We start from the raw sequence: 15,461 nt of genomic DNA on the forward strand, positions 1-15,461 counted from the left end.
AAGGAAGATAATTTTAGAATTCAAGCAGATATAGCCTGGTAGAATGCAGATGAAATTGAACAAAGAAGTGCAAAGAAATTTATTCTAAAGAGAAGAATAAGGAACTTTAATATAATTGGTAAAGTTCCAACAGACTGGAATGTACATATGCACAAATCTTGGTAAATTGTTGGGCAAGTAAGCAATTAAAAGAAAATATATGGGATGCTGTAATTTTTATGGAGGCATAAAATCTATAGTCAAATCAGTTATGTTCAATCTCCATAAAGCACTGGCTTGACTGTAACTAACGCATTGTGTACAAGACCTGGAATCTATACAACAAAGCTGCAGAAAAGATTAGTAGGATTCTGGGATGAGAGACCTAAACGGATAGAGAAACTTGAATTGCTTTGCTTAGGACAAGTTGGAAGGCAAATTAATTTAGAATTGTTGATAACCATTAAAGATATAATAAAGACCTATTCTCATCGACAGGGATTGAAAACCAGGAGAGCTATGGTAGCACAGAAGTTAGTGTAACATTTTACACTGCTAGTAGTTAGGGTTCGATTTCTGCCACTGTCTGTCAGGAGTTTGTACGTTCTCCCCTTGACCATGTGGGTTTCCTTTGGGTGCTCCTGTTTCCTCACACAAACCAAAGACATATGGGTTAGGGTTAGTAACTTCTGGGCATGGTACGCCGTGACCAAAAGCATGGTGACACTTGTAGGCTGGCCCCACCACATCCCCAGAATGTGTTGGTCGTTGATGCAAACAATGCATTTCACTGTAGACTCCATGGCCACTTTATTAGAAACCTCCTATACCAAGTGTTGTGCATTCAGAGATGCTCTTCTGCACACCACTGTGGCACATAGTTATTTGAGTTACTGTTGCCTTCCTGTCAGCTTGAACTATTTTGGCCGTTTTCCTCTGACTCCTCTCATTAACAGAGTTGCCACTCACTGGATGTTTTTTGTTTATCGCACATTTCTCTGTAAACTCCAGAGACTGTTGTGTATGAAATTGGCAATTTCTGAGATACTCAAACCACCCTGTCTAGCACCAACAATCATTCCACAGTCAAAGTTTACATATCTTCCTCATTGTGATGTTTGGTCTAAAAACAGCTGAACCTCTTGACCACATCTAATACATTTAAAAGATTAGCTTTGGGATGCATAGCTAAATACAAGTGCAGGGAAATCCTAGGAGTCAGAAATTATGCAAAAAAGCTGGGAGAATAGAATGGCAATTTTAAGAAGCTGGATGAGAGGTTATGTGTGCTTAAAATAGCTATGGGAGTTGGTGGGCTTTATTATTGGCAGTTGAGGAGGAAAAGGAAAGTAGCAGTGCCAGATCCTATGTATTTTACCAAAAGATAGAATTGACAACTAAGTGGGTGGAATTTTCTAGTTTGCATAAAAACATGAAGTTGCCTCAATACAACCAGGATACAAGAAAAAGAGATGAAAGGAGATATTGAAAGGGACTGGAACAAAGAGTGTCTCCAAAAAGCATCAGGCATAATTAAAACCCATGCACACTCCCAATGAAATACCTTTATTCGGAGAAACAGACTGGAATCAAGGGAGAAGTTGTTCAGGAAATGAAGACTAAACAACAGATGCTGGAAGTCTGAAGTTAAAGCAGAAAATGCTAGAAATGCCCAGCAGAACAGGCATCTTTTACAGGATGAGAAACAAAGTTGTACTTTCAGGTTGAAGATCTCTCATACTGGAATATTCTAGCGCTATTGTTCAAAATAAGTTGGAAGTGGGTGATGGTGGAGGAAAGTTGGTTGGCCTTAATTCAAGGAACAAACGGAAGGTCTTTGGGCTGTACTTTTGGGAGAAATGGCTGAAACCTTAAGTTTGCTTTCAGCAACTGGAGAGACAAGAGAAGCAGGGGAGTGGGAACATCCTCATGCATCTTTAGAACTAGCAACTTCCAAAATATATTAACTGCTCCTTCACTTTCACTGGATCAACATCCTAGAACTCCCTCCCTAACAGTAATGTGGAGATATCTTCTCACTATTGGGCTGTACTGGTTCAAGGAGACTGACCTCCATCTTTCAAAATCAACTAGAATGGGCAACTAATTCCAGTAGCTTCTACATACTGAAAATAAATTAAAAATCAAAAATGTATACATGTTATACAAATATAATTCAGAACCATATTCAACTGCATAGCCTTTAAAAAGCTGTGATAAAGACTTAAAGTAAGGCCGTACCCCACTGGTATCATTCTTTTTATCAACCAAGCTCCTGGCATACTCAGAACTCTGTAAGACAAGAAAGTTTATTGCAGCATGAACACAAACAACATCATTTGCGAAAATATTAAATAATTCTTTGAAAAAGTGTGTTGTGTACCTTAAAGAGTCACCTCTTAACTAATATTATTTTCATGTTTATTTTTTATTTGCTGGATTTCTTGTGCATAAACTGAATACTTGGTTTACCAAAAGTGATTATGCACTTTTGTACTTTGTTTTATGATCCTGTCCTGAAATTTAAGGATGTAATCTGTCCACTTAATTACATTGGATTGCAAGAGATAGAATTTGTAGAATACCAATGAGATAGCTTTTCAGAGTAGCTTGTGGTTGAGTCCACTCGGGGAAAGGCAATTCTGGATTGGGTGTTGTGTAATGAACCAGATTTTATTAAGGAACTTAAGGTAAAGGAACACTAAGGAGGCAGTGATCTTAATATGATAGAATTCACCCTGTCGTTTGAGAGGGAGAAGCTAAAGTCAGACTAAAGAGAATTGGTGACTTGAGGAACAATTGGAAGGGCATACTGGCAGGGATGATGGCAGAACAGCAATGGCTGGAGCTTCTGGGAACAACTTGGAAGGTGCAGGATAGATCCATCGCAAAGATGAAGAAGTATTCTAAAGGAAGGATGACGCAATTTTGGCTGACAAGGGAAGTCAAAGATAGCATAAGAGGAAAAGAGAAGGCCTATAATACAGCAGAAAGTAGTGGGAAGTTATAGAGGATAAGGAAACTTTAAAAAAAGAGGGCCATTAAAAAGGCCATAATGAGAGAAAAGATGAAATATGAAGGTAAGCCAGCCAATAATATACAAGAGGATACAAAAAGATTTTTCAGATATATAAAGAGTAAAAGAGAGGCGAGAGTGGAGATTGGACCACTGGACTATGATACTGGAGAGGTAGTAATGGGGACAAAGAAATGGCAGATGAACTGAATAAGTATTTTGTGTCAGCCTTCACTGTGGAAGACTCTAGCAGTATGTCAGAAACTCGAGAGTGTCAGGGGGCAGAAGTAAGTGCATTTACTATTATCAAAAAGGTGGTGGTTGGGAAACTGTAAGGTCTGAAAGTAGATAAATCACCTGGACCAGATTGACTACCCCACAGGGTTCTGAAAAGGGTAGCTGAAGAGATTGTGGAGACATAAGTAATAATCTTTCAAGAATCACTGGATTCTGGCATGGTTCCAGAGGAATGGAAGATTGCAAATGTTGTTCCACTCTTCAAAAAAGGAGGGAGGCAGATATAAGGAAAATCTAGGCCAGTTGGCCCAATTTCAATGGTTGGGAAGATGTTGGAGTCCATTATTAAGTAAGAGGCATTGGAGTACTTGGCGGCACATGATAAAATAAGCCAAAGTTAGCCTGGTTTCCTTAACAGGAAATTTAGCATGACAAATCTGTTAGAATTCTTTGAGGAAATAACAGGCAGGATAGACTAAGGAGAGTTGGTGGTTATTGTTTATTTGGATTTTCGGAAAGCTATTGTCAAGGTGCCACCCATTAGGCTGCTTAACAAGATAAGAGCCCATGGTATTACAGGAAAGATACGAGCATGGATAGAGGATTGGCTGACTGGCAGGAAGCAAAGAAGGGGAATAAAGGGGGCCTTTTCTGGTTGACTTCTGGTGACTAGTGGTGTTCTGCAGGGGTTGGTGTAGGGACTGCTTTTATTCATGTAAAACAACATCTCAATGATTTGGATGACAGAATTGATGGCTTTGTGGCAAGTTTGTGAACAATAGGAAAATAGGTGGAGGATTAGGTAGTGTTGAGGAAGCAAGGAGGCCACAGAAGGACAGTTTAGGAGAGCGGGGAAAGAAGTGGTAGATAGAATACAATATCGGGAAGTGTATGGTCATGCACTTCAGTAGAAGGAATAACAGTGTGGACTACTTTTTAACGGGGAGGAAATACAAAATTCAGAGGTGCAAAGTGACTTCAGAGTCCTTGTGCAGAATTACCTAAAGATTAACTTGCAGGTTGAGTTGGCAATGATGAAGGCAAATATTGTACAATGTCAGCATTCATTTCCAGAGGACTAGAATATAAAAACAAGAGTGTAATGCTGAGGCTTTATGGCAATGGTGAGGCCTCTCTTGGAGTATTGTGAGTAGCTTTGAGCCCCTTATCTAAGAAAGGATGTGCTGACATTGGACAAGGTTCAAATGAAGTTATGGAAAATTATTTCAGGATTCAGAGGCTTATTATATGAGGAGTGTTTGATGGCTCTGGGCCTGTACTCACTGGAATTTAGAAGAATGGGGGGGGGGGATCTCATTGAAGCCTATAGAATGTTGAAAGGCCTAGTGTTGATGTGGAGAGGATGTTTCTTATAGAGGACCAGAGGGCACAACCTTAAAATAGAAAGATGTCCATTTAGAAGAGATGTGGAGGAATTTCTTTAGCCAGAAGGTGGTGAATCTGTGGAATTCATTGCCACAGGTGACAGGTATATTTCCCTCAATTCATAGGGTATATTTACTGCGAAGGTAGATAGGTTGTCAGTTAGTTAGGGCATCAAAGGTTGTGGAGAAAAAGCAGGAGAATGGGGTTGAGAGGGATAATAAATCAATCATCACTGAATGGTGGAGCAAACTTAAGGCCTAATGCTGTTCTTATGCCTAAAGGTTTTATTCGACTGAGAGGCCTCTAGATACGAGCTCCTCATTTTCCGTTGTAAATCAGTGTTGTTCTACAAAATGTGGCATCATTGGTAATGATAACATTTATTTCCCACCCTTGATTGATTTGAAGTGAGCTACTTTCTTGAATGCTGTAGTTCTTCTGGTGAACAGATTCCAACAGTGCTGTTAGGATTAGCAATCCAGCATTCAGATCCAACAACAATAAAAAATATGCTACTTATGTCCAAGACATAATAATGTGCTCATTTCTTGCTAATTGGAAGAAGTCATGGGCTTAGAATATCATTGCTTCTTAGACCACAAGACATAAGAGCAGAATTAGACCACTTGGCCCATCAAGTCTGCTCTGCCATTCCATCATGGTTGAGTTATTATCACTGTCACTCTCCTGCCTTCTCCCCATAACCTTTGATCTCCTGACTAATCAGGAACATATCAACCTCTGTTCTAAATATATTCAATGACGGATCCTTCACTACTGTCTGTGGTAATGAACTCCACAGATTCACTACCCACTGGCTAAAAAAATTCCTCCCCATCTTAGATCTAACTGCTCAGAATACTCCAAGTGCAGTCAGAGGAATGCCTTACAAAGCAACAGCATCACATCCTTGCTCTTATATTCTAGTCCTCTTGAAATGAATGCTAACATTGCATTTGCCTGCCTTACCACCAGATCAACCTGCAAGTTAATCCTGCACAAGGACTCCCAAGTCCCTTTGCTCCTCAAATTTAAAAAAATTTCCCATTTAGAAAATAGTCTACATCTTTATTCCCTCTACCAATACATGCATGACCATACACTTCCCTATACTATATTCTATCTGCCACTTCTTTGTCCATCTCCCAATTGGTCCAAGTCCTTCTGTTTAAGTTTATCTATGAAATAAAGCTTCAAGGCACCACAGAAAAGTGCAAAAATTATTTGGAGACTGATATCAAAACTGAGGACTACAAAATTCAGCATGAAGGTTCTTTTCATAAGAGGATATTGAGAACTAATCTGAACCAGGTCCTTAAAATTATAGAACAGCTATAAAATGGTTAAATAAGGTAGATATTGAGAAGCTATTCCTAATTATGGAGGAAATCTAAATCAGAGGCCAAATATTTAAGATAATTAATGATGAGTTTAGTGAACTCAGGAGAAAGTTCTTCCAACAGAGTGAATAGAAAGTGAAACTTGTTGCCACATGAAATTGTTGAAACAAATACATTTATGCTTTTATGGAAATAGTTATAGCCACAAGTAAAAGGGTATGAAGTAATAGAGGTCGGGTCGGATGAGAAGACAGTGAATACGTTAGTGTGGAGTAGAAATACTGGCATGGATTCAGGTGTCCAGCCTATGTCATAGATTCAATGAACTCCTTCGCAAACCAGTTAGACCAGTTGAATGCATCCTATTCACCTTTGACTGATTCAACAACTGTCCAATCTGTTTCTCTTTCCTGTTGTTCTCTTCCTCTGATCGTCTCAATTTTGTTTTCAGGATATCGTAATCGGCTTTTTGGGCTTGAATAATCTGAAAGGGCCAAGACATTTTGGAGAACGCCAGAAGAAATCAGTTATTAACTGTTTGCAATGTATGGTCTGACATACTTACTGTAACAATAGCATTAATTTTATATTTTATATTTGATACTTTCCCGTGTCTGCTTTCGAAAGGTTTGACTCTTTTCCAAAGGTTTGTTTTCTCAGTTGCATTGCCTAGGGAAGGAAGCTGCTCTTATTTCAGTAATACCATACAAGTTATAATTGGTGTCAGCTGTCGGTCAGAGGCCTGAACTCTCACATCCACAGCAGAAATTGAAGAGTCAAGCCCTACTTCAGGGACCTGAGTATATTATATTTCTTTGTAAACTTGACATGCTCTGCCAAAGGTAACATTATTCCTTGGTGGCCCTCTTAAATATTTCTCATTCTTAAGTGACAGTAAGTGCAATAGGAAGGAGAGTGGAGGTGGACAAAGAAGAAAAGATCAGAGAGTTAGCAAAATACAGAGAAGCATGTTACATTTCACACATCTTTCCTGGCATAGCAGAGGCCAAAGTAAAACTAGCATTTAATCTTCACCCTTCCCACCTTGAGAAGATAATAATGAGGGACATACATATGTGTGTCTGTGTTCCCCGTGCCTACTCAGGTAAAACACCTTGTAGAGGTAAAGCACCTTGAAAGGGAGGAGGGAGATTCTGAGCAATATTTATTCCCCAGCCAAAATCATTAAAATATTGTCAGGATTCCTACCATGTTGCTCTTTGTGCAGCCATCCATCCAGCAAATTTCCTACATTAAACAGGTATTATATTTAAAAACGATTAAATGTTTTGTTTTTCATTTCCCAAACTATGAAAAGTGGTGAAGAAATACAAGTCATTTTCTTCTAAGCAACACTCACAACACGCTGGAGGAACTCAGCAGGTCGGGCAACATCCGTGGAAACAATGAGTCAACGTTTTGGGCCGGAACCTTTCGTCAGGACTGTAGGGGGAAAGGGCAGAGGCCCTATAAAGAAGGTGGGGGGAGGGTGGGAAGGAGAAGGCTGGTAGGTTCCAGGTGAAAAACCAGTCAGGGGAAAGATAAAGGGGTGGGGAAGGGAGGCAGGGAGGTGATAGGCAGGAAAGGTGAAGAAAGAATAGGGGAAAACACAATGGGTAGTAGAAGGAGGCGGGACCATGAGGGAGGTGGTAGGCAGCTGGGGGAGGGGGCAGAGTGACATAGGGATAGGGGAAGGGAGGGGGAGGGAATTACTGGAAGTTGGAGAATTCTATGTTCACACCAAGGGGCTGGAGACTACCTAGACGGTATATGAGGTGTTGTTCCTCCAACCTGAATTTAGCCTCTTCATGGCAGTAGAGGAGGCCATGTATGGACATATCTGAATGAGAGTGAGAAGCAGAGCTACTCTCCCAGTAGCCACCCACTTCAACTCTGCTTCCCACTCTACGACTCTGAGCATTATCGTCAACAAAACTTGGTGATCATAATCTTCTGAACAATTGAGATAGACGCTACGTCTGCAACTTTGTTCTATTCCTTGTATTTTAGTGAATATTTTGCTTTTATTGGAAGAAACTACTGAAGCTTAGATTATGTTCTACCTTCACTCCTCATATATATGTGCTTCTGTGTAAAAACTTTGTTGTATGAAAAGCAAAAACATCATAACAGGTTTGTTGTAGAATGGATGCTTTGCTGCATGCCCAGTTATTAGTCCACCTCTGAGTGACTTATTTTCAATACATTACCAATAAATGCTCTAGAACAAAAATACCATAGTTCATCAACTGAAGGTAAGTGGCCCAGCATCCCACACCGCAAGGTCCATAGGTAACAGCCCCATTTAAAATAACAAAATTTCACACGTCAGTGATAATAAAACAGATTCTGATTCTGGCCAGCTTCGTTCTTAGTAGTAAAAGAAAATCTTTGGTTGTTAAAAGGTCATGCTCATGCTCTCAAGAATAGTGAAACACTTACCTTTTTTAGTTCAATAATCTCATCATACATATCTTCTTTCTCCTTGTAGTCAGGGGTGCCAGGGACATAGCCTGCAGCATGAGAGAGAGAGGAAAAATAATGAAGGAAGAAGAAAACAAGTGAAGAGAAGAGAAAGAAAATAAAAGAGCAATCAGGAGAGGAGAGGTGAAGAGGGACTGAGAGAAAAGGGAAATAGAGAAAATGAAGGTGAGGAAGATACAATTGGAAGAGTAACAACAGAAATTAAATGTTAAACTGAACTGAGTTACAGAGCTTCTCAAACATTGTGCAAAGGAAGGGTCCTGGGCCATGCAATGAATCTTTTGAGAAATAGATTGGACGTTGTGACATGCATCAAATGGTTCAGCAAGATAATCTACAGGCACCACATCTGAGCTTGTCTTGTGACTGTGTTAGAGGGTGAAGAACAACAGTATGAAAATTCATTGCAAAACCTCTACTTAAAGTTAGAGGTCATTGGGAAGGATACTTTCCACTATTTATATCCAAACTTAAGGGGAAGCTTCATGCAAAAAAACTCACCATTACTGGCTGACCGTGAATGCTTTGGTTTCTTCATACCCAGGGCCTCTTTCAAATATTCTGGTGTACCAGTGTGCTCTGAGCTCCGACTACATCCAGAGTCACATTCAGATTTCAGTGACTGGGACACAGCTGTGGGAACTAATATTTTTAAAAAAAGGGAAAAGAGTGAGAATTACCCTTATTCACATGTTCACTTCACTCACCACATGTACATGGGCACATGTAATAAGAGATTAACTTACCTATTTGCATTTGATGGAATGAGATTTCCCACTATGAGTTACATTAAACTGTAGAAACTGTTTCTAGTAATGTCCTGACAAAATATTTAAATTGCAGCTTTGTAACCTTAGGTGTGGGGAAATCAAGCAAGTTCAATTACTACGTTTCATAAGGCAAGATAGTTAACTGACATTTTCTGTGAATGCTTTCAAGATGTAACCATTAAGGTATCACAAAAACACTGTCCTTCCCATTAAATAACAAACAATATTGAACAAGGAGGATGGATAAATAACAGGAGGAGACTGGTGAGAAGAAAAGCTGGGTTGAAAACAAGGTTTCCAAAACTGCTCCAATAATAAGGAATAAACTGGTGGATGGGGTCACAAGAAATTCTATTACACAATAGGAAATCCTGCAATCTGCACTTATTCAATGGGCCAAAATAGTTCCTATAACAATTGATAATGTTTCATAAGATCTTTAATAAGTGAAAAATCTTCTACAAGTGCACATTAATAGACTAATTCTATGACTCTATAATTCTATATACAGATTACCAAGTAGTAGGAAGAATATGGAGGAACAAATATGCAGGTAGCTTATAAGAGGTATGCAAATGCCATGAACTAGTGATAATGAAGACTTAAAACTATCCAAATATTTATATTTTTATTAACTTAGAAATACAGTGTAGAACAGGCCTTTCCGGCCCAACAAGTCGTAGCACCCAGCAACCCATCTATTTAACACCAGCCTAATCACAGAACAATTTCCAATGACCAATTAACCTACTAACTGGTATAGCTTTGGATTGCAGGAGGAAACCAGAGCACCCGTAAGAAACCCATGTGATTCACGAGTAGCGCACACAAACTCCTTACAGATGGCACCAGAATTGAACTCTGAACTGCAGAACACCCCAAGCTGTAATATAAGAAAATATAAAGCGGGATAGCAATAACATAACGGGTAAAAAATACGAGTTTCTGAAGAATGGTGACAAGAATTTTATCAGTACACTTCTAGTCCAGCAAAGAAAGCAATATTATATGGGTGTCATAGTAACGTAGTGGTTAGTGCAAAGTTATTCCATCTCAGGGTGTTCTGGATTTCAGAGTTCAATTCCAGTGCCATTCTGTAAGGAGTCTCTGTACATTCTCCCTGTGGAATTTGTGGATTTTCCCTGACGCTTCAGTTTCCTCCCAGTCAAAAGACATACCGGATAGGTTAATTTGTCATTGTAAATTGTCCTATGATTAGGTTTGTGGGGATGCTGGGACACCATGACTCAAAGAGCTGGAACAGCCTACTCTGAGCTGAGCTGTATCACGAAGTAAGTAAATAAATAAGTGAAATCATTGGACTTCATTCCGGGAATTGAGCCAAACTCAATTCAGGGTTGGCGGGGGGGGACATTAATTGTAACTTTAAGGTATGGAAAAGTACTAATATTTTTTAAAGGGGAAAAGGAGAGAATTATGTTGATTACATGCTTACTTCACTCAACCCTGAGACCTTGGAACCACACGTCCGGAGGTACACATAACAACACAGAGGTTAATCTACCCATCACAGAAACACACAACCATACATCAACCTAGCTTGCATCCATCTAGACCAAGTGATTGAATCGCAGGTGCTGCAACCCTGAATGAATTTCAATGGGATGAAAGAAAGATCTAACCTGGTAAAGTGAATTAAAGCTTTCTATATAATACTATCATTGAATAATGCAAGGTGTTAAAGGTGGTGAAATTTGAGCTATAATGTAGGCATATTTTCAAAACGGAGAAAATGGAAAAAATTACAGCCAAGGTTTCCCAAATAGACAGCGAAATTGAGCAAAAAGAGCATAGTAATAGATACTACTACTACTACCACTACGTCGACTCAAGGCCTAGGGGGCCGGTGTCGGGCACGATGACGTACTCTCCACTTCTTCCTCTCCCTCAACAGCGTGTTCAGTTCATCTACGTTAGCCGCGCAGCTGTCTTCTAGGAGCGTGTTGACCATTGTCTTGGGGGGGGCGCCCAGGGTTCATCCTCACATGCTTGGGCTCCCATATGATGACTAGGCTGGCAGGTAGTTCGGGGTGGTGTAGACAGTGCCCCGCTAGTCGCAATCTTCTCGCCTCGATTTTAGTGGTGAGCATTGGTAGGTCACCATAGAGCTCAACGTTCGTCATGTGCTGTTGCCAACTCACATCAAGAGCCATCCGGAGCACTCGTGTATAGCAACCATCTAGAGACTTTCGCATAGCTTGGTGAGTGTCCATGTCTCGCATCCGTACGTGAGAATGGACTCTATAACTGCTATGAAGATCCTCTTTTTAAGCCCTCTGGTCAAGTTCGACTTCCAGATTTCCTTCATGTCGTTCAGAACCCTCCACGCCAGCACCTTCCGTATCTTTATGTCCTTCTCCGAACTCGTCATTCTTGACCCATAATAGATGGTTGTTAATATAAGAGAGAGAACTGGGGTTATTACAGAAAGTTCAGAACAGAAGTATTAAAGGAGATGAGAGGCAAACTAAAGCATGAGAAAGGACTGTTCATGGACAGGAAAAGTGCTACAAGAAGAAAGGTACAACCCAGAAGAGGGCAATAAAGAAATCTAGTGGGAAGAAGAAAATATGGCCGAGGTATTAAATGAGTACTTTGTATCTATCTTCACAAAAGAAGATGATGCTGCTGGAGTATCAGCAAAAAAAAGAGCCAGATGAGATTCTGGATGCGCTAAAAATTGATGTACAGGAGGCACTCAAAAGGCCAGCAGCACCGATAAGTCAATCACTGTTGATGAAGAAAGTAGGGGAGGGAATTGTGGACTCCCTGACCATAATCTGGCAAACACTTATAGATTAAGTGGTGGTGTTTAAGAACTAGAAAGTTGAAAATGCTATACCTGTGTTCAATAAAGGTATAGGAATAAGCCCAGTGACTATAAACAGTCAATTTAGTCTTGATGGCAGGGAAAGAAATCTAGAAACAAACATCAAGGACAGAAGTAGCCATCACTTGGATAGTCCAGACTGATTAGAGAAAGAATGGATTTGTTAAAGGCAAACTGAGTATTTTGATTATGTAACAGAGAAGGCTGACGGCTGAAATGTAGTTGATATGTATAAATGGACTTCCAAAAGGTGTATATCTGCAACACAATAGTAATTGGAATAAAAGGGGCACTATCGACAGAAAAGTAACTAAGTAACAGAGGTGTATATCTGCAACACAATAGTAATTGGAATAAAAGGGGCACTATCGACAGAAAAGTAACTAAGTAACAGAAAACAATGGATAACAGTGAAAGGTTCCTCCACTAGGTACTTGTGCTACTAATATTTTTAAAACATATTAATAATTTGGGTGCGAGTATAGACAACACAATTCCCAAAAATGCTGGAAATGCAAAAGTTGGAGTCACAATGAATGGCAATGAGGTTAGTAACAGATATCATAGAGTTATTAGACAGGTTAATGTGATGGTCAAAAAGATTAAATTTAAAACTGAGAAATAAGTAACATTTCATTTTCATGAAAAGTATGAGAAAAGACAATACACACTAGAGAGGACAATTTTAAGAAGTGCAAAAGAACGTTAAGATCTAAGGCTAGATGTGTATTATTCATTGAAAGTGGCATAGTAGATTGAGAAAGTGGTTAAAGTAGATGGGATAATGGGCTGTATAGGTAGATAGATAGACATACTTTATTGATCCCGAGGGAAACTGGGTTTCGTTACAGTTGCACCAACCAAGAATAGAGTATAAATATAGCAACAGAAAACCATAAATAATTAAATAATAATATGTAAATTATGCCAGATGGAAATAAGTCCAGGACCAGCCTATTGGCTCAGAGTGTCTGACCCTCCAAGTGAGGAGTTGTAAAGTTTGATGGCCACAGGCAGGAATGACTTCCTATGACGCTCAGTGTTGCACCTCGGTGGAATGAGTCTCTGGCTGAATGTACTCCTGTGCCCAACCAGTACGTTATGTAATAGATGGGAGACATTGTCCAAGGTGGCATGCAACTTGGACAGCATCCTCTTTTCAGACACCACCATCAGAGATGGTCTCTGTATAAACAGAGGCAGATAGTACAAGAGCAAAGAATACTTGATAAACCTTCATAAAACATTGGTCCTGAGTTTCACAGTAGGAAAGAAAATTTTATAAAAATAAATCCAGGGATGAGGGACACAATTCTGTGAACAGCCTGGAGAAGCTGGGTTCTTTTTCTTGGAACAGTAGAGATTGCAAGGGATCTGATAGATGTATCTAAAATAATGAAGGATACAGCCAGGGAGGTGTTCCCATTGGCAAGAGGCTAAGAACCAAGGGACATTGAAAGAAATTAACTGTCTATGAGGAAACCTTCATGTTTGACAAGATGAATGATTAGAGTCTGGAATGATTCAATTGTGGTATTCAAAATAAAACCAGATAACTATATGAAAGGAAAGCATTTACAGGGCAATGGTGAAAAGGGCAGAGGGACTCAATTAGCCAAAAGATCTACTTCCATCTTGAGATCTTTAGCCATTTTTTTCTTTAAGTACAGTTGTCCTCAGAGCATGGGCTATTCATTCAGAGCCAAGGTCTAAAGGCATTGCTCCAGGATTTTCTGAAAATATATTAAAACTAACTAGAAACATCTGTTTTTCAAAGTGCAAAAATTCCATAATCCCCAAGTCTGAAAGCTGGACTCTTAGCTCCCTGTCTATTCTTGGCTGTAATTTTTTTCCAAGAATTAGTGTACGTAGGAGCTTCCCAAGTTCAAAGTTTAAATGTTCAAAGTAGATTTATTATCAAAGTACATATATGTTACTTGAAATTCATTTTCTTGCAGGCATTTGTAGAAAAAAAATACAATGGAATTTACGTAAAACTATACATAAAGAGACAAAGACCGACAAATAACCTATGTGCAAAAGAATACAAACTACAGATAAAGGTAACACTGAGAACATGAGTTGTATAGAGTCCTTGAAAGTAAATCTGCAGGTCATAGTATGAGTTCAGAGTAGTGAAGAATGTAGTTATCCATGCCCATTCAGGAGCCTATGGTTGTAGAGTAGTAACTGTTCCTGAAGATGGTGATGCAGGACCTGAGGCTTCTGTACCTTCTGCCCAATGATAGTAGCAAGAGAGAGCATGGCTTGGATGGTAGGGGTCTTTGATGGTGTATTCAGCTTTCTTGCACCAGTGTTCCATGTAAATATACTCAATGGTGGGGGAGGTTTTGCCTCGAACTGGGCTGTATCCACCACTTTCTGTAACCTTTGTGATAATACTATGTGCTAGTTCCAGTGATAAAGTTTAAGGGAATTGGGGGATTTTCAAATACCTATAAATAATGGGTTAAGTACCGACTATGTCTGTGACTCCAGTGTGTTTGAATAATGTCTCACAGCTGCTTCTTTGGAGCAAGATAAGGGTTAAAGTTCACACAGATCCACATAAGATGTCTCCTGATTTTTCACACCTTTTGGTTTCGACAAAAGGCAGTACCTGATGGAAATTAGACAGAACAGGACATTCTTAATTAAAGCATAAAATGGTGGATGTTCTTACCTTTGTAATTAAGTTTTGGCTCCAACAAACCAGGTAGGACATTCCTTTCTTTAATTAAAGTGGCTGGTGTATCTATCAAACTGATTGTTCTTTTGTATCAATAGTCCATTGACTTGGCGGAATGATTATCAAACTGATTGTTCTTTTGTATCGGTGGCCTTATAGCTTCTAACAATTCTGACATCAGGCAGTGAAATTGTTGAACTGCCAGAGGGATGAGAATGCTTCTCCCCTGATGTCAGGACCAAGTTCACTCGCTGGCTGAGCTCAAAGAAATAAACTGGTGAAAAGATAATTAACGATCTTTTTGTGCTGTCATTATTTGATCTGGCAAATTTATGTTTATATTTGGTGCCGTGACTTGGATCCCAACATAGGGAACATCTCTCTGGGCTGAGTAAGTGACAGGGGGCTTGAATCGAACACAATTGAGTGGCAGGGCGCCCCGAGGTAATTTACCTCTGGCTACTCCTTGTGTCCGACTGAGCATTTTTGCCCCTCGCCCATTGAGGCCGGTACCTTGACGGGATCAGACAACCCGTTTGGATACAGGATTTAAGGTAAGCAGTTGTGACTTTTACATTGCTGCAGGTGACAGGATATGGCCGGATGAAATTTGAAAATGATACAAGACTGGCAGCCCGATAAAATTCTCATCTTGGCAGCAGAAATATGGCCGGTTGAAATTTAATGAGACAAGTTCAGGATAAAGGAG

At 39.7% G+C, this 15,461-nt stretch overlaps 1 protein-coding gene across 4 annotated transcripts in view; it reads right to left on the minus strand.

Moving 5' to 3' along the window:
• Positions 1 to 15,461, minus strand: part of iqce (IQ motif containing E) — a 122,880-nt gene that overhangs the window by 96,541 nt on the left and 10,878 nt on the right. For all 4 annotated transcript variants that reach the window (XM_072268381.1, XM_072268382.1, XM_072268380.1 and 1 more), the window contains 4 exons: positions 8,944 to 9,084; positions 8,401 to 8,471; positions 6,329 to 6,442; positions 2,221 to 2,271 (listed from right to left, as the gene is read on the minus strand). In XM_072268381.1, the coding sequence (XP_072124482.1) occupies positions 2,221 to 2,271; positions 6,329 to 6,442; positions 8,401 to 8,471; positions 8,944 to 9,084 (377 nt within the window). The remainder of the gene's footprint in view (positions 1 to 2,220; positions 2,272 to 6,328; positions 6,443 to 8,400; positions 8,472 to 8,943; positions 9,085 to 15,461) is intronic.

This window comes from Mobula birostris, chromosome 9, assembly GCF_030028105.1.
Source record: "Mobula birostris isolate sMobBir1 chromosome 9, sMobBir1.hap1, whole genome shotgun sequence".
Lineage (NCBI taxonomy): Eukaryota > Metazoa > Chordata > Chondrichthyes > Myliobatiformes > Myliobatidae > Mobula > Mobula birostris.